The following is a 26,486-nucleotide window of genomic DNA, read 5'->3' as shown; positions in this document are numbered from 1 at the left end:
AATCTTTTAAATTTGTGCCCCTAATCAATCATTTATTTTTTATATGGTATAGATGCAAATTTTGACAAAAATAGACACGAATTTTGCAAAACATAGGTGCGAATTTTACCAAAAATTTATGCTACAGTTCCTAAATATAGTATACCTTGTCTATTCAAGCTTTGTATTTGAAATTAGACACTGTAAGGACATAATTTTATAAGGGGGAAATGCACATGATTTGAGGGGTGATTGTATTTGTGATTCTGAACAAAAAACTTTAGACAGGCAAATGCCAAATTCCAAATGGTTTCTGTATTATTCAAATATTGTCATTGTTTACAATGTACCACAGTAGTGTATGAGGTGTCACTGAAGATTTTCAGTATTCTCATGCTGTCTTCACATAAACTATTAGTCATAGAGAAGAAATGAATAGGGCCTTTTTTGTATGAAATGTAATGTACTTTAATTTTGCACTGCAACAATTTTCACCAGAGGGAACGTTTTCAAGCTACCCAAGAAAAACATCCAAAACGTTATTCAAGAAAAACTTAGCAATGTTATATTAAATGTGTTCTATCACAGAAACCATATGTCTATATGAAGTTTTTTTTCACAACTGCCAATACCATTACCTTCAAGACATGTACCTTTCCTCCTGGCTGATCCTGTATTATGATTAGCACAACTAGGGAATTTCAATTTACAGAATCAGCATACTTATTGAGAGTTGTAAAACAAACTGTATAGACAATGTAGTAAACACATACAATGACATAAATAATTTATAATCTTGCATCGACTATGGGTGGACTGCACACATTCACATAGTTTTTGTGTTTACCATGGTGATGAGACATCAAGGTTCTAAATAAAAGCATTGTGTATAAATTTGCTTGTAGGCACATTGCACTTGTTAAAAGGAAGTTGTCAAGACCTTGCCAACAGCCTTGCCCCAGTGGTAACAACGGTTCCCATCAGATCACCGAAGTTAAGCACTGTCAAGTGGGGTGCCCTCCACCTTTGTGAGACAAAACTGAGACACTACTTGATTGAGAAGTAGCATCTCCAGTGTCAAAAACTGACATATGGCTGGGAGAGTGGTGTGTTGACCACATGCCCCTTCATATCTACATCCAGCGACGCCTATGGGCTGAGGATGACATAGCGACCAGTCAATGCATTTGGGCCTTCATGGCCTGTTCGGGAGGAGCTTTTTTTTTTTTTTTTGCCAGTTATATAGTGCCAGTCTTTATGTACTTCTGTGGGACATAATATTGCTTGAATAAGAACCGTGCGATGTAAAATGATGCTACTACTGATAGTTAACAGTCTTGTTCATTGTCGTTCACCAATAAAGTTATATACATTGTACTGAACAGGCTCCCATTGTTTTGATTACACTATAATCAATTTAAATAAAAAACTAAATCTCTTAAATTATCAGGCCACTAACTGATGTCCTTACCTCTCTTGTGCCAACTGACTGCAATAGTAATTGGAAAGCTCCCAGTAAATAAAAACCTAATCACCCACTGCATAACTGGCAACTTCCTTATAAACTGAAAAGAATTGTCTTGAGAAAGACTTAGCTTTGACTGGTACATCTACACCTAAACACTATAATATACACACCAGATGTTAATTTTTTTTTTACACCATATCTAAAACATATTCCCATTTTACTCATTGATGACAGGTAAGGAGAATGATTGCTCATATACCTCTGCATAAGCTGTTATTTGTTAATCCCCCAACCTTCCCCCACCAGATTTTAAGGACACGATGTGAAGGGGACTTTAAGAATATTAGTGGAGTTCCCCATTGAGTACTGTTTATTAGTAGTATTTGAAAGATATTAGGTTTACCTCTCATTTCTAATATTCTTGAAAACTAATTAATTTTAAATTATGGAAATTTGGCTCTTTTACATGTGTCAAACAATCTTCTTTCTGTACTCATTATTTTTCAAACCTGATGGAAAATTTATTACATATTAGCACTTGCCTTTGAATGGAGGCAGCCAGTTTGATGGGTCAATAAGTGACTTGTATTCATAATAGAGTGTCCAGAAAGTAGTGTTTGATGTTGAGAAATAGTTTTGCATATCGCTTAACTTCTTATACTCTGGAATCTCCTGAAATGTAGAGTTCATAAATGATAGATGTTAAAGCAGTTTATTATAGAAACATTTGAAGTATAATTTTATTGACATAAATTTATCAATATGATACACAAATACAATGAAAATTCCAAAATAAGATAACAATCTGTTACTACCAATCCAATGGAATAGTTTTACACACCACAGTTATATTACTATCTACATAAATCCCAAACTGACTTTTTTCTTTATCAGTAAACACTTCCCAGCAAGAAACGAGTAAACCCCCAATTGTTTACAGAATCAAACTCCGATGTATAAAACAGCTTTAAATAACTGATAACTTTCTAAATGAGTTGATGTGTTAAATATTTGACTTTAAACATGTAAGCGAGAACAAGTTTAGGAAATGTTTGAAATTATGTTTTAAGTTGACTGTAAGTCACTAAGTGCTCTTATTATGAAACACTGGATGAATGCTGCCGAAGAACTTTTATTTCATTTTAAGCAGAAGATAGTTTTTCAAGCATCTTAATATTTATGGTGTCATATCTCCTGAACAATGTCTCATACAGTGATATAATTTTACATGTGTGTTCAGTAACACATGTAGATTCTGTGTGCAAAGAGTGTTGCAAATATAATTAGCAGTGAAGATATAATAAATTAAAACATTATGTTTGATGCTGAAGTCTTACTGAACACCATTTTAAGCAAATTGTAGTTTTTCATACATCTAAGTATTTATGACATCATTTCTCTTGAACTATTTGTCATACACCTGTTATATTCTTGTAAGTACATTTATTGGTATATGTGGTTACTGCATGCAAATTGTGTTGCAAATAGAAGTATTAGTAAAGAAGTAATAAATTAAAATGTCATGCTTAATGTGACCATTTTACTGCATGAAAAGAGAAAATGTATTAAGTGGAAAACGTTTTTCCTTTCACCTGTGAGAAAGAGTTTTGGAAAGGTTTGAAATAATGTGTAATGAATTTTGGATGTCACCAAGTGCTCCAGTTCTCAAATACTGAATGAATAAAGTCCAGATATTTGTGTGGTTTCAATTATGTTGCTTTGAGACAAACACACAGTTTCTAACTGTGATACTTCTCTTGTAAAACATGTGTGTGTGTAAAATGTTCAACATAAGATTATACCTCTTAATGAGTAGATTATGACAGCATTTTAAATTTTTAAATTTGGTCAATAATTATACAAAATATTCAAAATCAAATTTTTTGTCCCTGGAAACCTGCAACTAGTACCAAGTTTCAGGTTCTAGGAGAGCCATTTAGTAATATAGATAAATCTCTCTTAAAATATAATATTTTAAGTACCATTTTAGACTTTCTGTTGTTTTAATTTTACTGTAATCACCATCCTTGATTTTCCACTTGCTTTATTTCTGTGGTGCAATACCTTAACTGTCACCATGACATGCATTATCATAAGATATCTGCAGAAATCATGTAGGCCATTCAACTATGAATTACGTTAACCATGTTGTGTGTATTTGGATGTTTTAACTGTTTCTGTGTTGTGTTTGCATGGTATAGATTGGAAATCAGTTGACATTCACTTACATGCCTGTAGGGGTCTGTCCAAATTTCACTCCTGGGTTTGTGTGTGTACTAAACCAATAGTTCAGAAATGAAGATTATTTGTGATGGATCAGAAAGAACTTCATAATGTGAGACTACAGAATCAGTAAGAATCTTTCCTGAATAAACTGTATATTCATAATTTTTATCTTTTGCAACTCATAAATTCAGAAAACAAAGGAATAAAAAAGAAGAAATAAGACCAAGTATGGATGAACGCCTTCAAAAATGTGAGAAGTGTCATAAAGTTGTTTACAAAACTGGTTTTCTGCTCAGTAACACCAAGATTTCAAATAAGTTTTGCCATATTTCTCTATTAGATAGTATTCATTACGTTAGTAGTTTACTTTTGTATGCAATAATGGTGACAGAAACTTTTCTCACAGAGGTACATCTTTTGCTTCTTGGTTGCATCAATGAAGCTTATGAATAATGGCATGACAGTTTTCAACAGGATAAATGAATTTTTGCACTTAAAAAAGGTACACTAACAGATAATATGATTCCAGTAACTTGATAGAAGATAGTGTTAGTGGTTACTCAGTGCGTATAGCTTCCAGTTTCAATGTCTATATCCACTGAGAGAACGTCAAAAAGATTTTGTTGTCAGAACACAGGATTTCACTTTGAATTCTGGATGTAGATAAACTAATTTATGAGCAATGTTTTTGTATCCTGTGTTACAGATGAAAAGTTCACTAGCCATACAAGTCAAATTTTTGTTATGCGAGAGAGCTATCATTAAATAATATGATATCCTACTAACAAACACGACTGTTAATTGTAGTAAACATAACTTCAGCATAAGCATTAAAATCTTAAATGCCAAAACATTGTTATAAATTAATTATTCTCAACAAAGGATGCATCATAAACTAATACAGAGACACAATATCAAAATCAGAACTTTATTCTCTCATTGCATAAATATATAAGTCCTGGATTTAATGTACAGGAGACTGGTCAATGTATGTAATATAAATGAGGAAAATATAGTGGCAAAGTTCTGAAAGAGTGTAAATTGTTTAGGAGTAAAGGGGACCACCAGTGGCCTTGCTGCAGTGATAACACCAGGTCCCGTCAGATCATTGTCAGGCTTTGGCTTACACTAGAATGGGTGTCCATCCGGGTCTGCCAAGCTCTGTTGGAAAGTGGGGTGCACTCAACCCTAATGGGCCAACTGATGAGTTACTTGATTGAGAAGTAGCAGCACTGGCCTTAAAAAGTGACAATGGCTGGGACAACGGTGTGCTGACCACATGCCCCTCCAGATTCACATCCAATGATGCCTATCAGTTGAGGATGACATAGTGTTTGGTTTGTACCATTGGGCCTTCCAAGGCCTGTTTGTATCGATGAGAAAGGAGACCACACACTGAATAGTGCAAGCATTACAATCATATACAGCTACACACAAAAGAGAAACAAAATTTGCTAGCTTTCAGAAAAATCTTGTCCAGAGCTAGAGGACACACACACACACACACACACACACACACACACACACACACACACACGACATTGTGTGTCCAGCCAGCACTATGTAGAGGAATTTGTGTGTGTGTGTGTGTGTGTGTGTGTGTGTGTGTGTGTGTGTGTGTGTGTGTGTGTGTCTTTCTGATGAAATTGAAATTCCTATCTTAGCTGTAATCAGGCATTCAGTGGTCACCGGTGAAAATTAGTGGTGCACCAGGACTAAAATCTGGATTTCCCACTGTATGCAAGCAGTCACCTTAACAAGTCTGGCTACCAAAGCACACTTTCTGTCCAACCCATATTCTCAGCTTTTCGCAACTTACAGCCATAGTGTCCCCTGTCCATTACCCTCATTCTTCACAGCCTCACTCTGACTCCTGCAGGAGTTCAGGTGAAGAGTAAATTTGCAGTGAATTGTGAATGATTATTGATTGTCATCAAAGTGCTTATATTTGTATTTGTGTGGAGTTCATTCTTTTGGACATGTACAAAAGAATAGACACCTTACGCAAACAAAAGCAATCTTTCTCTATCATGTGTGCCTGTCACTGACTCAGCACTTCTAATATTCAGTGAGTAGTCTCCTTTACTTATAAATAATGTAACTGTGATACGAAGAAAGCATCACAAAACCATAAATTAATTTGCAACAATCAGTACAAGTATATTACATCATTCTCAGAAGTTTTACTGCCATTTAAAAATCACGTGTTTTTGTACAAGGATGTCATCTAATTTTTGTTCCCCATAAGATCATCAGATATGTTTATTACTTTACTCTACAGGTAAAGCTTTATATTTATTATTTAAAAGTTCTGTGTTTTAATAATGATGCATTGCACAAGTAAAGATTTATTATTATTATTTAAAAGTTCTGTGTTTTAATAATGACGCTTTGCACAAAGATGGCATCTAATTTTCCTTTCAGCAAACCTAATTGTGAAAGTCTTTTAATTTTAATTTATTATAAACTTTCATATCCATGTATTGTAGAGTCTAAGAGTACAGCTTTAATCTATAATATGGTAACATTAAATTAACTTTGTTTCTATCATATGTGTTATGAAAATAGTTTCCTACAAATAATTCTGGATTGTTATGTGGAGATAAACAGTTCATAAATACAAGTACATGGAATACTTGAGTCTTCGATAGGCACATATAACAGAATGAAACTTCACTAGTTTTTGCACGAATCCTTTTTGAGCTAGTGTATTCACCTGACATAAAGTAACTGTACACAAACACACACACACACACACATATATATATATATATATATATCTGTGTGTGTGTGTGTGTGTGTGTGTGTGTGTGTGTGTGTGTGTGTGTGTGTGTGTGTGTGTGTGTGTGAGAGAGAGAGAGAGAGAGAGTGCATCAAGATACGCATTTAAGTATGTGTGTCCTAGCTCAAAAAATTATTCATCCGATGGCTGGTGAAGATTCATTGTTTTATGTGTGCCTGTACACAACTCAACATTACCACTATTTAGTAAGTTGTTTCCTTTACCACTAAATTATTTAAGTTCTACAGAACTTTCCTTACCATATTTATACAGGGAATAGTTAAAATACTTAGGTACCTGAATTGTGATGAATCCCAAGGTCTAATGTTATACATATTTGTAATAACAGTTTTTAATAGTAATAATATCCTTCCCCCCACCCCCATTAACCATGGGCCTTCCCGTTGGTGGGGAGGCTTGTGTGCCTCAGCGATACAGATAGCTGTACCGTAGGTGCAGCCACAACGGAGAGGTACCTGTTGAGAGGCCAGACAAATGTGTGGTTCCTGAAGAGGGGCAGCAGCCTTTTCAGAATTTGCAGGGGCAACAGTCTGGATGATTGACTGATCTGGCCTTTTAACACCAACCAAAACGGCCTTGCTCTGCTGGTACTGTGAACGGCTGAATGCAAGGGGAAACTACGGCCATAATTTTTCCCGAGGGCATGCAGCTTTACTATATGGTTAAATGATGATGGCGTCCTCTTGGGTAAAATATTCCAGAGGGAAAATAGTCCCCCATTCAGATCTCCAGGCAGGGACTACTCAAGAGGACGTCATTATCAGGAGAAAGAAAACTGGCGTTCTACAGATCGGAACGTGGAATGTCACATCACTTAATCGGGCATGTAGGTTAGAAAGTTTAAAGAGGGAAAATGGATAGGTTAAAGTTAGATATAGTGGGAATTAGTGAAGTTTGGTGGCAGGAGGAACAAGACTTCTGGTCAGGTGACTACAGGGTTATAAACACAAAATCAAATAGGGGTAATGCAGGAGTAGGTTTAATAATGCATAGGAAAATAGGAATGCGGGTAAGCTACTACAAACAGCATAGTGAACGCATTATTGTTACCAAGATAGATACGAAGCCCACGCCTACTACAGTAGTACAAGTTTATATGCCAACTAGCTCTGCAGATGATGAAGAAATTGAAGAAATGTATGATGAAACCAAAGAAATTAATCAGATACAGAAGGGAGACGAAAATATAATAGTCATGGGTGACTGGAATTTGTCAGTAGGAAAAGGGAGAGAAGGAAACATAGTAGGTGAATATGGATTGGGGGTGAGAAATGAAAGAGGAAGCCGCCTGGTAGAATTTTGCACACAGCACAACTTAATAATAGCTAACACCTGGTTCAGGAATCATAAAAGAAGGTTGTATACATGGAAGAAGCCTGGATATACTGACAGGTTTCAGATAGATTATATAATGGTAAGACAGAGATTTAGGAACCAGGTTTTAAATTCTAAGACATTTCCAAGGGCAGATGTGGATTCTGGCCACAATCTATTGGTTATGACATGTAGATTAAAATTGAAGAAACTGCAAAAAGGTGGGAATTTAAGGAGATGGGACCTGGATAAACTGACTAAACCAGAGGTTGTACAGAATTTCAGGGAGAGCATAAGGGAAAATTGACAGGAATAGGGGAAAGAAATACAATAGAAGATGAATGGGTACTTTGAGGGATAAAGTAGTGAAGGCAGCAGAGGATCAAGTAGGTAAAAAGATGAGGGCTAGTAGAAATCCTTGGGTGACAGAAGAAATACTGAATTTAATTGATGAAAGGAGAAAACATAAAAATGCAGTAAATGAAGCAGGCAAGAAGGAATACAAACGTCTCAAAATGAGATCGACAGGAAGTGCAAAATAGCTAAGCAGGCATGGCTAGAGGACAAATGTAAGGATGTAGAGGCTTATCTCAGTAGGGGTAAGATAGATACAGCCTACAGGAAAATTAAAGAGACCTTTGGAGAAAAGAGAGCCACTTGTATGAATATCAAAAGCTCAGATGGAAACCCAGTTCTAAACAAAGAAGGGAAAGCAGGAAGGTGGAAGGAGTATATAGAGGGTCTATACAAGGGTGATGCACTTAAGGACAATATTATGGAAATGGAAGAGGATGTAGATGAAGATGAAATGGGAGATATAGTACTGTGTGGAGAGTTTGACAGAACGTTGAAAGACCTGAGTCAAAACAAGGCACCGGGAGTAGACAACATTCCATTAGAACTACTGACAGCCTTGGGAGAGCCAGTCCTGACAAAATTCTACCATCTGGTGAGCAAGATGTATGAAACAGGAAAAATACCCTCAGACTTCAAGAAGAATATAATAATTCCAATCCCAAAGAAAGCAGGTGTTGACAAATGTGAAAATTACCAAACTATCAGTTTAATAAGTCACGGCTGCAAAATACTAACACGAATTCTTTACAGACGAATGGAAAAACTGGTAGAAGTAGACCTCGGAGAAGATCAGTTTGGATTCCATAGAAATATTGGAACACATCGGGCAATACTGACCTTACGACTCACCTTATAAGAAAGATTAAGCAAAGGCAAACCTACGTTCCTAAAATTTGTAGACTTAGAGAAATGTTGACTGGAATACTCTCTTTTAAATTCTAAAAGTGGCAGGTGTTAAATACAGGGAGCGAAAGGCTATTTAGAATATGTACAGAAATCAGATTGCAGTTACAAGAGTCAAGGGACATGAAAGAGAAGCAATGGTTGGGAAGGGGGTGAGACAGGGTTGTAGTCTCTCCCCGATGTTATTCAATCTGTATATTGAGCAAGCAGTGAAGGAAACAAAAGGAAAATTTGGAGTAGGTATTAAAATCCATGGAGAAGAAATAAAAACTTTGACGTTCGCCGATGACATTGTAATTCTGTCAGAGACAGCAAAGGACTTGGAAGAGCAGTTGAATGGAATGAATAGTGTCTTGAAAGGAGGGTATAAGATGAATATCAACAAAAGCAAAACAAGGATAATGGAATGTAGTCGAATTAAGTCAGGTGATGATGAGGGAATTAGATTAGGTAATGAGACACTTAAAGTAGTAAAGGAGGTTTGCTATTTGGGGAGCAAAATAACTGATGATAGTCGAAGTAGAGAGGACATAAAATGTAGACTGGCAATGGGAAGGAAAGTGTTTCTGAAGAAGAGAAATTTGTTAACATTGAGTATAGATTTAAGTGTCAGGAAGTCATTTCTGAAAGTATGGAAGTGGAACATGGACCATAATTAGTTTGGACAAGAAGAGAATAGAAGCTTTTGAAATGTGGTGCTACAGAGGAATGCTGAAGATTAGATTAGTAGATCACATAACTAATGAGGAAATATTGAATAGGATTCGGGAGAAGAGAAGTTTATGGCACAACTTGACTAGAAGAAGGGATCGGTTGGTAGGACATGTGTTGAGGCATCAAGGGATCACCAATTTAGTACTGGAGGGCAGTTTGGAGGGTAAAAATCGTAGAGGGAGACCAAGAGATGAATACATTAAGCAAATTCAGAAGGATGTAGCTTGCAGTAGGTACTGGGAGATGAAGAAGCTTGCACAGGATAGAGTAACATGGAGAGCTGCATCAAACCAGTCTCAGGACTGAAGACCACAACAACAACAGCAACAACAATATCCTTTTGAAACCAAAGAAAGTATTTCATGTTAATGAAATTCCAGGTTAAATATAGTCGTATTAGTGATACTAGTATCCAAGTAAGAATTAGTGGGAATAATGGCTTGTAATAGGCCCTAGAATGTGTAAACTGATACTTACCTCAAACCTTGGGGTTTCATTAAAGGCATGCCAAGACATTGGAAGCTTTTGTTCTAATTCCACATCACCATTTTCAGGCTCAAAGATAAATTTAGTTTTTGCCTCTCGGTATCTGTAGGAGCAGATTATAGAAGATTAGTTAAAATCACTGCAAAACTGCATTTGCAAATTGTGATGCATTTAGTTACATTTTTTAAACTTTCCTCCAAGTACATTGTAGATTGTATTTTATTGGTCCTGTTGTCTACATAGCAGCTTATGCATAAGACATTGGACAAGTCAAGTTATAAATATACAGGCTGAAAGTAATTTCAAGGCATACATATGTAAGCTTACAATAATACACTTTACACGTAAATAAGTATTTATATAACACATTTCATAAATTTAAATATTCTTCAATGGAGTAAAAGCAGTGATGCTGTAAATATGACTTTAGAGATTTTCCAAATGTATTGACCATCAGTGATAGCTTTTATGTTTTCAGGAAGTTTGTTATAAAGCTTAACTCCCATGTGAAAAGTACCTTTTTGGCACAGTGCTGTGCTGATTTGAGTCATATGTAAGTTTCTGTTTTGTCTGGTAAAGTGCTCATGTATATCACAGTTTTTTTGTAGTCTCCGGTCCTTGCCTATTACATTTAATTTAAAGAACAAAAGGGTTTCCATAATGTATACACATGGTAATGGGGGAATACCAGATTCCTTAAACAGGGGTTTACAAGAGTCTCTAGGCTTGCACCCAAACAAGATTCTAATGGCCCTTTTTTGTAGTTTAAAAGTGCTATTAGCTGTTTTAGAGTTTCCCCAGAAGGTGACCCCATATCTAAGACGAGAATGGAAGTACGCATGATATGCATTCAATACTGTTTTCTCACTACAGCATGATTTTAATGAACAAAGAAGATAACATGTTTTGCCCAGTTCAGAATTGAGATATTCAATATGCTTATTCCATCTGATGTTACTCTGCAGCCTAAGTCCTAAGAATTTGCTTTCAGTACTGTTACCAACTGGCTCATCATTGATAGAGACTGATGGGATAAACATGTCCTTGTTAGGAACATTGTGAAATTTTAGAGCAACGGTTTTCTTACTGTTTATTACAAGCTGATTACTCTGTGCCCAGTTACTAAGTTGTTTCGTGATCGTGTTTACTGTCACCAACCTGAAGGCTTGTTTAAACACCACAGCGCTTAACCAGGCACGGTGCTGTTAGAGTTGGTGTGCTAGTGCCTTTCGCCAACCTCTGAACTGATTTACACAGCCAATTATAAGGGGGCCTACAGTTTAACGTGGATTCCAAACCACAGTGTAACTTAGAATTTTTCACATTAACAACCTTGCCAGAGGTGGAAAAACTGAAAGTGGTAGATAAAAATTCTTGGACTGGTATAACCTGAGACATTTCTGTCTATAATCTACCACTGTACCACTGAGCCACATTTTTTCAAATTGAAAAGTAACCAGATATTATAACAGATGTGGTCAGAGGGAGTTGAGACATTAATTTATGAACTGATGCATTTCTACTGAAATATATATGTTACAAATTAAATTAGACATGTATAAGGCGTCTTTCAGAACAGGTAAACAATAGTGGAAACCATTTTATAAAATGAAAACACTCAAAAGTCAGTTTACACATCATGGCATTGATAGTGGACAACTGTCTGGTAGAATAGTCTGGTGCTTGAAATATTAATGCAATTTTCCCATGAAAGAAATTACGGTTCTACTCAATGGCCACCACAGAAAGATTAAGTTCTCCAAATGGAACTATCTCGTATTTCTACTACCCATCACCCACTAATGGGACTGTAGCAGTAACTACATAGGAAAATAGAAATTGTTAAACTAGACACTGTATGCACAATAGTCTCGTGAAGGTCAGTAGGTTAACTTGAACATGATATTTAGCTGATCCTCCATGCACCACAAACATGATTGCACTTTATCTTACAGAACTGAGGGAGAAATGCATTTACCCTTTTTTCATTTCCTTTTTGTGAGGTTCACAAAGGTATGTATTTTCTAATTTCTGTGATGACTGTGCTTGTTGGGAGTCATGTTTTTGTGCAATTTTCAGCATGGTATTTGCAGCTTTTAAGTAAAACATAGATGGATATCTAAAAGACCATATTTGAGGGAAACTAATTTAGTAAACTAAAGGTCCACAATTCTACAGCATCTGAGACTTACACATCACAGTAAAATTGTGATGGGAGGAATGTATGAAGAAACAATAAACCAAAACATGTTTCAAAGTGCCACATCAAAATATTCAGTATCTAAGCAAAAAAATACAATTATAGCAGACACTGATTGACGAAAACCATGTCAGATCCTTCTTACAGAACAATTGTTTGTCCAATAATTTAATTATTTAACTGTCACTTTGTCAAATAATTTCAGTCAATCAGAGCACAAAAGTTAGGGCATGTCATACACTGTTCAAAAAACTGGATTCCATCAGCAAATGAAGTTTCAAAATGACATATGAAATTCCATCAAAAAAGCTAGTGGTAAAGAAAATGCCCTTAATTGTTATAGGGCTGTATAATACTCCTAAAAGCATAGCCAAAAAATTTTTAAAAATTGACATTATATGTGGCAAATATAAGAACACAGATATTCTCTTAATTAGGGATACACTGATGGAAAAAAGCAACACCAAAAAATAATTAATATAGAGTAATGAAATTTTGGGAATACATTTGTCTAGGTAACATATTTAAGTGATTAACACTGCAAGATCACAGGTTCCTGTAAGCATGAGATACACAATTTCAAATGTGAAATGTTGGTATATTAATAACAGGTGCAACCATCAGAATGTTGAATGCAAGCATACAAATGTGCATGCATTGTAAAACTTCCTGGCGCACACTTTTAATCTGCCAAGAAGTTTCATATCAGCACACACACTGCTGCAGAGTGAAAATCTCATTCTGGTGCATGCATTGTGTTTCACAGGTGCCAGATGTCAGTTTTTGGGATGGAGTTCCATGCCTGTTGCACTTGGTTGGTCAATTCAGGGATGGATAATTCTGTTTGTGAATGATGCTGGAGTTGTTGTCCAATAATGTCCTGTATGTGTTTGATTGGAGATAAATCTGGTGATCGAGCAGTCCAAGGCAACTTGTCAACACTCTGTAGAGCATGTTGGGTTACAAAATCGGTATGTGGGTGAGCATTATTTTTTTGGGAATCACCACCTGTTCATGAATGACAGCACAACAGGTTGCATCACCAGACTAACAAACAAATTTGCAGCCAGCATGCATGAGATAAGCACCAGAGTGTTTCTGCTATCATACGAAATTGCACCAATGACCACAACTTCAGGTGTAGGTCCAGTGAGTCTAGCATGCAGACAGGATGGTTGCAGGTGCCCACCTGGCCTTCTTCTAACCAACACACAACCATCACTGACACTGAGGCAACCACCTGTTATCAGAAAACGTAACAGACCTCCATCCTGTTCTGCAATGAGCTCTCGCTTGACACCACAGGAGTCAAAAATGGCAGTGGTTCAGGGTCAGTGGAATGCACACTGCAGGGCATCTGGCTTGGAACTGTCCTTGAAGCAACCAATTTTTATCGGTTTGTTGTGTCATTTTGGTGCCAGATGCTGCTCAAATTGCTGCTGCAGATGGAATATGATGTGTCAGAGCCAAACACTGAACATGATGGCCATCCCTCTCAATAGTGCCATGGGGCCATCTGGAGCCCGGCCTTCTTGTGACTGTACACTCTCGTGACCACCACTGCCAACAATCATGCAGAGTGGCTACATCCCTGCCAAGCAATATTGCAGAAGAAACATCCAGTATATTACACAACCTCATTGAAACCCAGTGAGTGTCTTTGTTGACTTACGGGCATTCTTGACTAACATCAATCCACCATGACCAATCTCAAAGGTAACTAATGCTCACAGTTGGTACAGCATGTATTTAAAGCCAACCTGATTTGCATCCTTGTAGTGGTGCTGCTAGTCCCACTCTTATGCGAATGATGAGAAATTTAAGTAGACATCATTTCTCAGATGTAGAAACATACCTACCAACTTTTAATTATGTGACACAACTGCTTCCCGATGTTGAAATTTTTTCCCCGTAACTGTAGATTTGTTAACGTACACTAGACATCACAACAAGAAAAATGATATTCTATTTAGTTACAATTTGTCAGACAGAATTGATGGGCCAACCATAGTAACTAAAGACACTTATGAAAAATCATGTTTACACCGATTTAATTGACTGTAGAGTTGATGTAAAAACCTCCACCTCTATAATCACCTTCAGTAGACCACTGAAATACCGAATCAACACAATTAATGAAGTATGCATGAGAAAAGGAAAAGCAGACATGCAAATGAAAAATCTTTAGAGAACCTAAAGTACTTATTTCTGTTGTTCAAATGGGATGATGTACATTGTACAGAAAAAGTGAAACAACTGAAGGAGAGAAAGTTTATTATTATAAAAAAACCTTCAGTGTTCCCATGGACATCTGGAAGAGATAACTGCCAACCTTCTCAGAGAGTCTATAAACAAGCCTTGAGTGTACACATAAGAAAATTTTAAACCAAAAAGTTACTAACTGAAATAACATTAGCAAATCAGTATGCAACTTTGTAAATGAGAGACTTAACAGAAAACCAAAGTGTAGCATCAGCAGTATCCAACTAAGGAGTGACAGTGTGAACATTTTAGAGCTTTACATGTTCAATAATGCTTTTAATTCCCTGTTTTATTAATGCAGGTAACATACATGAGAATGCTGGTTCAGGTGATTATAGAGCTCCTATTAATGTAAAAAAAATCTCTGTATATTTATGAAACACATACAGTTAATACTGAGAATGAAGTCTCTATTAGATGGAATGAAATTTTTGCGTTAATCTCTAAAAGATGTGAATGCTCTCTCGGTACTGTTCTAGTTCACCAATTCAATGAATGTTTAAAGAAAGGTGTATTTCTGTCTGATTTAAAATTTACAATAGTCAAACCACTTCTTCAAAAGATAGTACTGATAAAGTCAAAAACTACTACCAATCAGTTAAATTCCAGTCCTAAATAAACTATTAAAGAAATGTTTGCATGGGCATCAAAAACTTTCTTGTTTATATAAAAACTTTATGAAAGTTTTTATATAAACAAGAAAGTTTTTGATGTCCATATTCATGAGAAATCCAACCTGGTTTTAGGGAAGGCAACTCAGTGGCATCTTACTTAAGCAATCTGGTGCAAACACTATCAATGAAAATAGATGAGAAAGAAAGGGTGACATGGTTCTTACTAGATGTATCACATGCATTTGACTCAGTATCACATGAGGTGCTAGTTGATAAAATGGAAACATATGGTGTCTGAGGAATAGCAATAAGTCTCTTACAATAGTACCTGCAAGACAGATGTAGGAATGTAAGCTGTTACACACATAATCAGTAATGTTATTACAAAGTACAGCACCAGTCCAACTATAATAAAGTGTGGTGTGCCCCAAGGGTCAATTTTGCATCCTATTGTTGATATGGCACACACAGTGCACAATAGCAATGTACTGAATTATAATGACAAACCCAAAAATAATTATCTGACTTTTAATTGTTCTGGTGCCTTACTTGGCTTGGAATGTTACTTCCAATATAACTGCACAAGTTTAAATTTCAATAAAAAGTCTTAAAGACTAAAATACACCATCAACCAGATGGATTGCAGTAGAATGTTACTCTCATTATGGTATGGAAATAAAACTGGATGATACAACTGCATTCCTTGGTGTAATGTTAGACAGTTACCTCTCTTGGGAACAAAACATTGATCTCTCTTGTCACAAATTAAGACAATCAATTTCTGCAATAAGAACAACGTAACAAGTTCTGAATTATGAGCACAAGAGTATTACCTGCTATGTTCCACTGTACGGATACCTCACATATGGAACTGAAGTATGTGGGTGGGCTGCTGCCACACAAGGGCAAGGTGCACTCATACATAAGCTTTTTAACAACTCTCAAAATTCAAAAAAGTACAACAGTCTAAATAGAGCTGTATATATTTACAATATTACTCTGATTATCATGCAGTGAGGGATAACATAAAAGGTACAGACAGCATCCTACCTTAGAGTGAGATAATTAAATTTTAACTTCCAAAGAATTTGAAATCCTTTAATGGAAATTTCTTTGAAACAAGCCTTGATTGAGTTTCTTGCCAATAATTATTTTTATATAGTTAAGAATCCATTTCAACATTACAGAATACTTTCATTTGTACCAATAGTAAGTACCAGTGCTAGTTTGTTATTTAATGCTTGTAAAATCTAGTGAGTGAACAACTAAATATCATTCTTAGTAGAGCATGTCTTCTGAAATTCAAACTGTGATTTACTGAGAATATTACTGTTGCTCAGTTGAGATACTGTTTTAGAATACAGTACCTTCTCAAAATTTTTGGAAAACGATGTCAGCAGTTAAACAGGTTAGTAGTCATTGATATCTATCCTATTACTTTTCTTAAAGAGATGTTTAACAATGGCATATTTCAGTTTCTCTGGAAAAATGCCTCAAGTTAGTGATGTATTACGTATTTCAGATAAGACAGGGGTTATTATATGGGAACAAATCTTTAGTAGTCTACTGGAAACAATATCAAAAGCAGATGAATATTTTTTAGAGAATGAGAAATTTTCTTAATTTCAGGATGAGAAGTTGGTCATATATTCATATGATTGAATTTTATGAGAGTTGCTGTTCCAGCATATTTCTGTGATTTTCTCTCTTGAACTGTTTGTCCCTGTTTTCTACTATATTTAAGAAATGATTATTAAATATATTTTTACCTGTGGTTCATCATTTACAACAGCTCTTATAAATTTTACCGCATGTGATTTTTTGTAAACTAGTCTTAAAAACATTTGTTTATCAGTAATTAATTGTTCTAACTGATTTCCACGTAGGAGAGTCAATACTTTAAGTCTCTATCTTATTTATCCTAACTAACTGTGCATCATGGTCAGAGAGAGCATTTGTTACTGGGTAAACAGTTGTTTTATTGGTCTGAGCTTCACCAAAGAAAACATTATCAAATTGGTCCTACAGTCTTTATTGAATAGTGTTGGAAAATTAATAACTGAAATGAAATTGTAGGATCCAAATAAGGTTTTCAGAGGATTTTTCCTATCAGAATCCTTTAGAAAATCTACACTTAAGTCACCACAGACTATAGACTGCTTGTTGCCTTCTGACAGATAGCATAGTAAGAGATACAAATTCCTAATAAACTGTTTATAATTATGCAATGGAGATGTATATACAGTTAAAAGTGGACTATTTTTTATTATTAATTCACAAGCACACACTTCTATGCGCTGATCACTACAAAATCTGTTTGTCACAATGTTTTTGGAATTCTATTCTGTCTTAAAATATGTAAAAACTGCTCCTTTTCCCCTGTTAGTTCTACATGAATAGAATACCAGAGTGTAATCTTTTATATGTAACTCCTCTAACCTTGTGGTTATTTTGTGCTCAGATAGGCATAGGCTGTCTATCTTTCCAGAGCACTCTAAACAGACCAGAATCTCTTCTACCATATTGCCCAATCCTCAAACATTTTGATGAAATAAACTAATCTTACTTTACTGTGCATTCTTAAGCATTTTTGGGGCTCTTCTATTATTTTGACTTCTTTCAAAACATTGTACTTAAAAGAGGTACTGCTTTGATAGCAATAAGCGCAGTGATCTTGCTTGGGTGATCATGTGCCGCCCCCCCCCCCCCCCTTTCCACCACAACCCCCACACACACAACATGAAGGAGACATTTTTGTACTTTATTAATATAAACAGGTACACATGAATAGAGACCTACAATTAATTCTATCATCACCGCTACTCATCACTGTTTCTTATAATGTTATATCCTACACTACATTACCTTCTTCCTTATTTACAACTGAATTGCCATTCTTGCCACTACTCAGTTTCCCAGAAACAAAGTCTTAATTTATTCTACCTTCATCTTTGTAGATGTAGTCACATGCCTTTACACTGTAAAATCTACCTCTCTGCATACAAAAACATCCTGAAAGACGGTAAATTATTTGGGTCCCTGCACAACATTTACATTTTCAAAGACATGATTCTGCATTTCATTCCCATTGTGAAAATAATGTAAGTGGTCACAGGATGTGTTCATAAGTTTTCCTGGCATATATGCTGCTTGAAAGTCTCTTTGGCATGCAGCCAGAATGATAGATCATTGTAGAACTTAATTTTGATGGTTTAACATGCCATCATCATCCATTTACTCTTGCTGACTGATATCCTGGACCATACCAGTAGTCTCTCCCCTGCTCTGACTCCATGTATGGCCCATGTGATGTGCAGGGCATGGTGGTGGTGGTGGTGGTGGTGGTGGTGGTGGTGGTAGCTCACAATCGGGAACCGAGTGGCAGTTCTCAGTTTGCAATCTGCCTTCACAATGCTCAGTGTTTCATTTCTGCTGTGTCTGGAGAATTTTCAGTGCTGAAGCCCATGCTTGACTAAGATGAAAACCAATGTCCTTGTTGATGACATTCTCGTGTAGCCACATTTCGATAGCCTCCTTGTATGCACAGTACAAGTAGTGGGATGTATTGTGCAGGAGACTTGTATCTTCATATTTCATTTTGTGATTGGTTTCATGCAATGTTCAGCAATTTCTGATTTTGTGGGCTGCCGAAATCTGGTGTGTCATTTGTGTTCCATGCACATATCTACAATTACATGTGTGATTTGTCCAACATACACACTCTTACAGTGGGATGGTATGTAACACACTCCAGATTCGCAGAGTCACAGACATTGTTTACTGTCCCTGAAAGGAATTTGGTCTTTGCCAGTGGGCAGTATACACATTTGATATTTTGTGGTCATAAAACCCTACTGATTTTTCCCAATACATTGCCTGCATATGGAATGTATGCTATCTTTTTCAGTTGGTCTTCATTAGGTGTTGACTGTGGTATGGTCTTTGTTTGAAGACATATCAAATTTTGTCGTTGCTATAGCTGGTTTTTTGAAATGTGTTCCTGAAGTGGTTCAGCTCCAGTTCTAGGCTTTCTCCATCCGAGATGACATGAGCCCTGAGGGCCAGCATATTTAGCACTTCTTCCCTTTGTGATTGGTGATGACAGCTAGAGGTGTGAAGGTACTGGTCTGTATGGTGTTCTCACAGATGCTATATTCCTGTGCTCTGCTGGTTCCTCCATACAAGAACATCCAAGAATGGCAGCTGACCTTTTTCTCCCCCTCCATGGGGAATTACAAAATGGTTCAAATGGCTCTAAGCACTATGGGACTCAGTCTCCTAGAACTTAGAACTAATTAAACCTTACTAACCTAAGGACATCACACACACCCATGCCCGAGGCAGGATTCGAACCTGCGACAGTAGCAGCAGCGCAGCTCCGGGCTGGAGGGCCTAGAACCGCACGACCACCACGGCCAGCGAGGAATTACATTTGGTTGTGGATAGCATTTAGGTGTTGCAAGAAAACATGAAGCTCATCTAGCTCCTGAGGCCAGATGATGAATGTATCATCAACATATCTGTAAAAGACTGTTGGTTTTAGTGGTGCTGAGTCTAGTGCCTTGTCCTCAAAGTCTTCGATGGAGAAATTGGCCACCACAGGTGAAAGAGGACTACCAATAGGCATGCTATCACTCTGTTCATTGTAATGTCCATCAAAAAGAAAATATGTGTACATGAATTATTTTCAGTAAGTTCCAGCGGCTCACTGAGTAAAACTCTCGTGAAAAAACACAACATCGTAACTGACCATGATATCCTGAGTTGGGCAGTTTGAATTTCTATAGATGTTCCATGAACTGAGCTGAGTTTTTGATTTGGTGATCACATTCACCAGCCAATGGACTCAAAACTGGTGTAATGTGTTTTGCAAGCAGGTACATTGGCACTCCTGTTATACTTACCATTGGTCTCAGAGGTGTGCTCTCTTTGTGTACCTTTGGAAGCCCATAGAACCTAGGTGGTGGGGCAGTATGTGGCTGAGGTTTCTTCACTGTCTCTTCTATAAAGGTACTTCAGAGAAGTTCAATTGCCTTGCTCTGCATCATTTTGGTTTGATCTGTTGTCATCATCTTGTAAGCCTTGTTGTCTAGGAGTTTGTACATTTTCTCTTTGTGTTTGTAAGATGGTCATGTTCCCCATATCTGCAGAGAAGATGCCAATTTTAGATGTAGGCCAAAGAGTTTGAATCCTGGCATCATGTGTATTTGATCCTTTCAAGTAGTATAGTTGCTGGGAAAACCCTACAAACACAGATTACTTGCTGCTCTAGGGAGAGAACAGCGCAGCAAATCAAGAAGCTTGATGAGCAAACAGATCAGAGACACATGCCATCAACTTGACTCTATAGGATGCAAACTCTTTGCCCTACATCCAGAATTTATGTCTTTGCTCTCCCCCATTACCTAGGAGTGTGTGGACTGTTCATCCTGGGCGCAAGCAGAGCAGGTACAAAGAACTTCAATCAAATAGCATCAAAAGAGCCAAATGAAAGGCTAGACAAACCATCATGAATTCTACAGTTACAACCATCAATGGCAGTGCTTTGTCTATCCTTCACAAAGGCTTAAACTTTTCCCCAACAACAGCAGCACTACCTGTAGCAGAAATCACTAGCAGAATGAAACAAGTTGCCTCACTCCACCACATGATATGGTGGGAGATACAGAGGAAAATGTGCCATGCTCTCACCAGCAGTGCATAACATCTCCAGATGGGAAAAAGGCATGTGCATTCTCTAAGTGATTATCCTGACATTGTATTCCTCCCACTGCACAAGGGGAACATAACCGTCTTACTAGGTGCAGAATACAATGAGTAAATATACAAATTCCTACAAGATGGTGATGACGACAGATCCAACTAGCCAGCTGTAGTACTGACACCTGAACTTCTCTTCCTTTATAGAAGAGACAGCAAAGAGACTTTAGCCATGTGCTGCTGTACCATCTAGCTTCTATGGGCTTCTGAAGATACAAAAAGAGGGCACACCTCTGAGACTAATAGTGAGTACAATGGGAGTGATAATATAAAAACTAGTGAAACTCTTTATGTTAGTTTTGAGACAGTTGGTTGGCAAAAGTGAACACTACATCAAGAACTCAGCATGTTCATGGAACACCTACAAAAACCCAGATTGGTCAGCTCAGATCTCATGGTCAGTTTTGATATTGATTCACTTTTCACCAAAGTTTCACTCAATGAGCTGCTGGAACTTATTGAAAAGAAATTTGAGCCTTCATTCACAAACCTTTTCAATTTTGTGCTCACATTCACATATTATCTTTTTGACAGACATTACTACGAAAGACTGATGGTGTGCCTGTGGGTAGTCTTCTGTCACCTGTGGTGGCCAATACGTGCGTAGAAGACTTTGAGGACAAGGCACTAGAGTCAGCACCACTAAAACCAAAAGTCTTTCACAGATATATTGATGATACATTCATCTTTTGGCCTCATAGGATTGCAACACCTGAATGCTATCCACAACCAAATTTAATTCCCCATGATCAGCTGCCATTCTTGGATATTTTGGTATGAAGAAAATCAGATGGAACACTGGGACACATCATCTACCAGAAGAGAACACACACAGACCAGTACCTTAACACATGCAGCTGTGTTCACCCATCATAAATGAAAGGAGTGTTAACATTCTTGTCCACAGAGTTTGTGTGGACTTTGATGAAGAAAGCCTGAAACTGGAACTGGACCATCTCAGAGACCTGTTCAAGAAAAACACATGGCTGAAGTTTCTTTGCTGTCTCTTCCATAAAGGAAGAGAAGTTCAAGTGTCTGTACTGCAGTCGGCTAATTGGATCTGTCATCATCACCATATTGTAGGGATTTGTACATTTATGCTTTGTATTCCGCACCTAGTAAGACGGTTATGTTCCCCTTATGCAGTGGGAGGAAGACAATGTCAGGATCATCAATTAGAGAATGCATATGCCTTTTTCCACCAAGTTCAATCACACCTTCAAGCAAAAGACCACATCACACCCAACACCCAATGAAGAACAACCCAAAAAAAGATAACCTACATTCCATATGCAGGAACCATTATCTGGAAAAATTGGTAGAATTTTACGATGACAAAGTATCAAATATGTATACCATACTGCCCACTGGCAAAGGCCAAATCCCTTTTAGGGGCAGTAAGAGTTGACCTGGTACTCTGGAAATCTGGAGCGTATGATATACTGTGCGAGTGTGGGAATGCATATGCCACACAAACTATTCACACAGTTAGAGAAAGGTGCATGGAACACTAATGGCACACCTACATCTGACAGCCATTCCTGAACATTGCCTTGAAACCAAGAACAAAATGATATATGAGGATAAAAAAATTCTGCACATTCTCCACATTGGAAATGGAATACAAAGAATGTTGAAGGTGGATATATATATATATATATATATATATATATATATATATATATATATATATATATATATATATATATACCACACCTATTGGTCCAGGATGTCAGTCAGCTGAAGTAACCTGTTGATGATGGTACATTATGCCATCAAAAATTCATTCTACACTTACCAATCAATTCAGCTGCATGCCCAAGAGACTTCCAACTAGTGACTACAGGATCCCAAAGGAAAACTTCCAACTTTAAAGCTTTGCATACTACAGTACTGTGGGATGAAAACGTTGTGGCTTATGCTAACAACTATAAGCACATATGGAATTACAGCACCATATTATCATCATGTATCTTGTAAATGTTCAGCAATATTCCAAGAAAAAAACTACAATTTTTAGGCCACAACAGTTTCTAATTTAAATACTCCATATTTTCTAACTTACAGTTTAATGCTAATAACATTGATATTTGGGTGAGTATGTAAAGGGGCAGAATCATAATTATGCTACTTTCTGTTCCATCTTAAATATAAAACCTCACAAAAATATCTGAACTATTTTCATGCTATGAAAGGTTCATTTCATTATGCTGGTATAATTGAAGGAAATAAACTTACCGATTTTCTGCCTGTAGTGCTGTTTGTGTCATGTCAGTAAGTTTTGAATGTATCAAAATCACAGTCTTCTGTATTTTTGTGCCTAAATCAAAATAATTGTAAAACCAAATCACCTGGAAAAATTGTGAGTATATCAGATTAAATGGGTCTTCCCTATGATTGAGTTACTTTTCTCATGTTTCTAAGTAAATCAATAAATTAACATTTGAAATGGCATGCAAGGTACTAAATTATCAAAGAATGTTTAAAAAGTAAGCACATAATGAGAAGAATTTTATTTGTGGCATAAAGATACAAAGAGAAATAAAAAAAGCTACAAAGTGAATAAGGTAACAGAATGTTGTCACCAGAGAGATACTATCAACATAAAAAGTATGTTAAAAATGCATATAAAAAAGCAAACTGAATTTTTATAAGCACATGGACAACTCTGCACAGTACATAACATTTAAAAGTGCAAGACAAAAAATTTTGCTCATCAGTAGTGTCTGTTTCTAAAGTATCACTCTAATGCAATCTTCTGCATTACATTTGTCAATCACTCAATTCCATAAAAATGTATAAAATAATGTTTCTGGATATTATAAAAAAGACATTTGACTGAACTGAACTTTATACAAAAGATTACATAAATTTCAATGCACAATTTATTATGATTACATGACAATGGGTTTTCATCTCTGACTTAATGCAGAGGATGTAGCTATCTATAATGGAGCTCCATCTGGAAAAAGCTGCATAAATTCCCATTCAAATATGGATAAAATTTCAAAGTGGTGCAAGGACTGGAAAACTGCTTTAAATGTTCAAGAATGTAAAATTGTGCTCTTCATATAATGGAAAAGTATAGTGCACTGCGGCTGCATTAGCAGTGAGTAACTATTACAATCAGCCAACTCATACAAAAAACTGGATGAAGGTATGAAATAGAGTGATTACATACACTCAGTTGTAGGTAACCAAGTGGCAAAAATTCGTTCAGTAGCAGGATACTGGGAAAATGTTACTTGTTTGTAAACAAGGTTTTATCAACCAAATACAATGAAGTGAATTGTGACTGGTCACAGGATTGTTGGACTCACACAAAAGTGTCATAGAAAGATTGAAAGCCTTCAGTTTGCACAAACTCAAAGATAGATGCCAATTATCCCAAGAAAGACTACTTAGAAAGTTACAAGAACTTGTATTAAGTGTAAGAAATGATAAACTTTCTTCGGTCCTCTACATATCATTCTTTTAGAAATCATGAAAACAAAATCAGAGTAATTACAGCATCCACAGAAGCATTTATGCAGACATTCTCCCACACATTGAATGTGACAGGAATGGTGAGAAGCCATAACATGTCATACAATAGGAACTTCCCTCTGCCATACACTTCACAGTGGTTTGCATAGCATGTAGGTAGATATAGATCTCCTGACATTATTATCTCGGAATGGTGTGAAGTTCCCACAAGATGCAATCACCTCCAAATATCATCATCTGTAATAAAAGGGGGCTGGATATATTCATGGGGAATCTCCCGCCATGTGGTTGCTATGGGAGTCCACAAAGCACAGTCAGTGCTTGGAGAAGAGCCATGATGAACAAGACACTTATAAATCATAACTGTGTTTGGTAGGCAATATACACACACCAAAAAAGGTTTTGCATCACCTCAGCTCCAAGAGTTCCGGAACCTGTTCAGAAAATTGGATCAGAGAGCAACATAAACATCATTTCCACCATTTTTATTGCTCATGAAATCCACACATTGCATGTCGTACCACCATACTGTGAGACCTTCAGAGCTGGTGGTCCAGATTTCTGTACACGCTGGTACCTCCAATAACTAGTAGCATCTCCTCTTGCATTGATGCAAGCCTGTATTCATTGTGACATACTATCCACAAGGCTGTTGATATACTTTCCGGGATGTGAGGTCGTGGTCCAAGAACTTTTCTGCTCCTTACGTTTTGTCCAGGACTGCGCTGGACTTCTTCAGAGGCGCTGCTCCACTGAGTCTTGCCGACTGACTGGTCGGGTGTCTGAAAGCGACTGTGGCTGCACAAAAACCTCTTATTCTACATAGTGGCTGTTAGGGTTCCTCCAAGCCATAATCCATAGATAGTTAAAGGGACGGTGTCTGTGATACAATTTCCACAGTCAACGACTATTTTCAGGAGTTCTGAGAACTGGGGTGATGCAAAACGTTTTTTGATGTGTGTATAAGGTGAACACGCAAGTCTGGGAAGGAGTAATACTCACAACCCTTCAAAGAGGGCTTGAATGTTTCTCATCATATGTGGCCAGACATTGTTAAACTAAAACATGGGGCATGCAGTTGGCTTAAAGATGGGCAGAATCTCAGGTTCTAAAACTTGCTCAACAGCAGTTCCTTCAATAGAAAAGAGCTGATCCCACATACTGTACCAACCAGAGATCCAAATAAATATAGTTACTGTTTGTCCAAGAAGCAATACAGCAATTCAGTTGGGCAAATTGTTGTTGTCATATTAGTGTGAGGAAGAATTGAGCACACCAGCAGCAGCATTCAGAAGCCAACTGCAGTCTAGTAATTTGTGGTTTATGGACAGTGGGAGCTGATACAATAATGTGAATGCAAAGACAGGTCCACTGTAAATGAAACTGTACAGGCCTTTATGAACATGTGAAATATATGGCATGTCATCCCATGCTATGATCACATTGTATGATCCAGTATTCAGATGTTGCTGCATACAACCACAGTTTACTGTTACCCAGATGCCAAGAACAATCACAGCTTATTGACCATGAATCAACTGCAACATTAATATGAAACATGAATTTAGTTTATACCTTGGTTTTTGGGCCAATAAGGTGTGTAGTTAGTGGCAAGAGTTGAACGACATATAGTTATTTACTCTTTGCATTTAAGTGGAATAACATTTAGCATCCCTTTATCAAACAATAAAAGTTATCATCATTTTTTTCCATTTTCTGTCATTAGTTAGTTGCTTCAAAATGCATGCAGGTATGCCCATCTTTGCCAGTAAATAAAAGGCAGTTTATTTTTTGCCAAAAACTAACTGCCTTTCATTTATCTGCATAGACGGAGCACATCTCCATGAATAAAAATTACTCTTAGAATTCACCCCTCCCCCTGCTTCCCTCTGGAAATATAAATCAGTCTCCCTG

General features: G+C 36.9%; 1 protein-coding gene across 1 annotated transcript in view; it reads right to left on the bottom strand.

Annotated features, from left to right (window-relative positions):
* LOC126299332 (uncharacterized) overlaps positions 1-26,486 on the bottom strand; it is a 793,355-nt gene that overhangs the window by 101,290 nt on the left and 665,579 nt on the right. Inside the window, exons 62-64 of the mRNA XM_049991162.1 lie at positions 23,325-23,437; positions 10,242-10,353; positions 1,990-2,119 (exon numbers count right to left, since the gene is read on the bottom strand). Coding sequence (XP_049847119.1) covers positions 1,990-2,119; positions 10,242-10,353; positions 23,325-23,437 — 355 coding nt within the window. The remainder of the gene's footprint in view (positions 1-1,989; positions 2,120-10,241; positions 10,354-23,324; positions 23,438-26,486) is intronic.

Source organism: Schistocerca gregaria, chromosome X, assembly GCF_023897955.1.
Source record: "Schistocerca gregaria isolate iqSchGreg1 chromosome X, iqSchGreg1.2, whole genome shotgun sequence".
In the NCBI taxonomy this organism is placed as follows: domain Eukaryota; kingdom Metazoa; phylum Arthropoda; class Insecta; order Orthoptera; family Acrididae; genus Schistocerca; species Schistocerca gregaria.
This window is presented reverse-complemented; position numbering and strand designations above follow the sequence as displayed.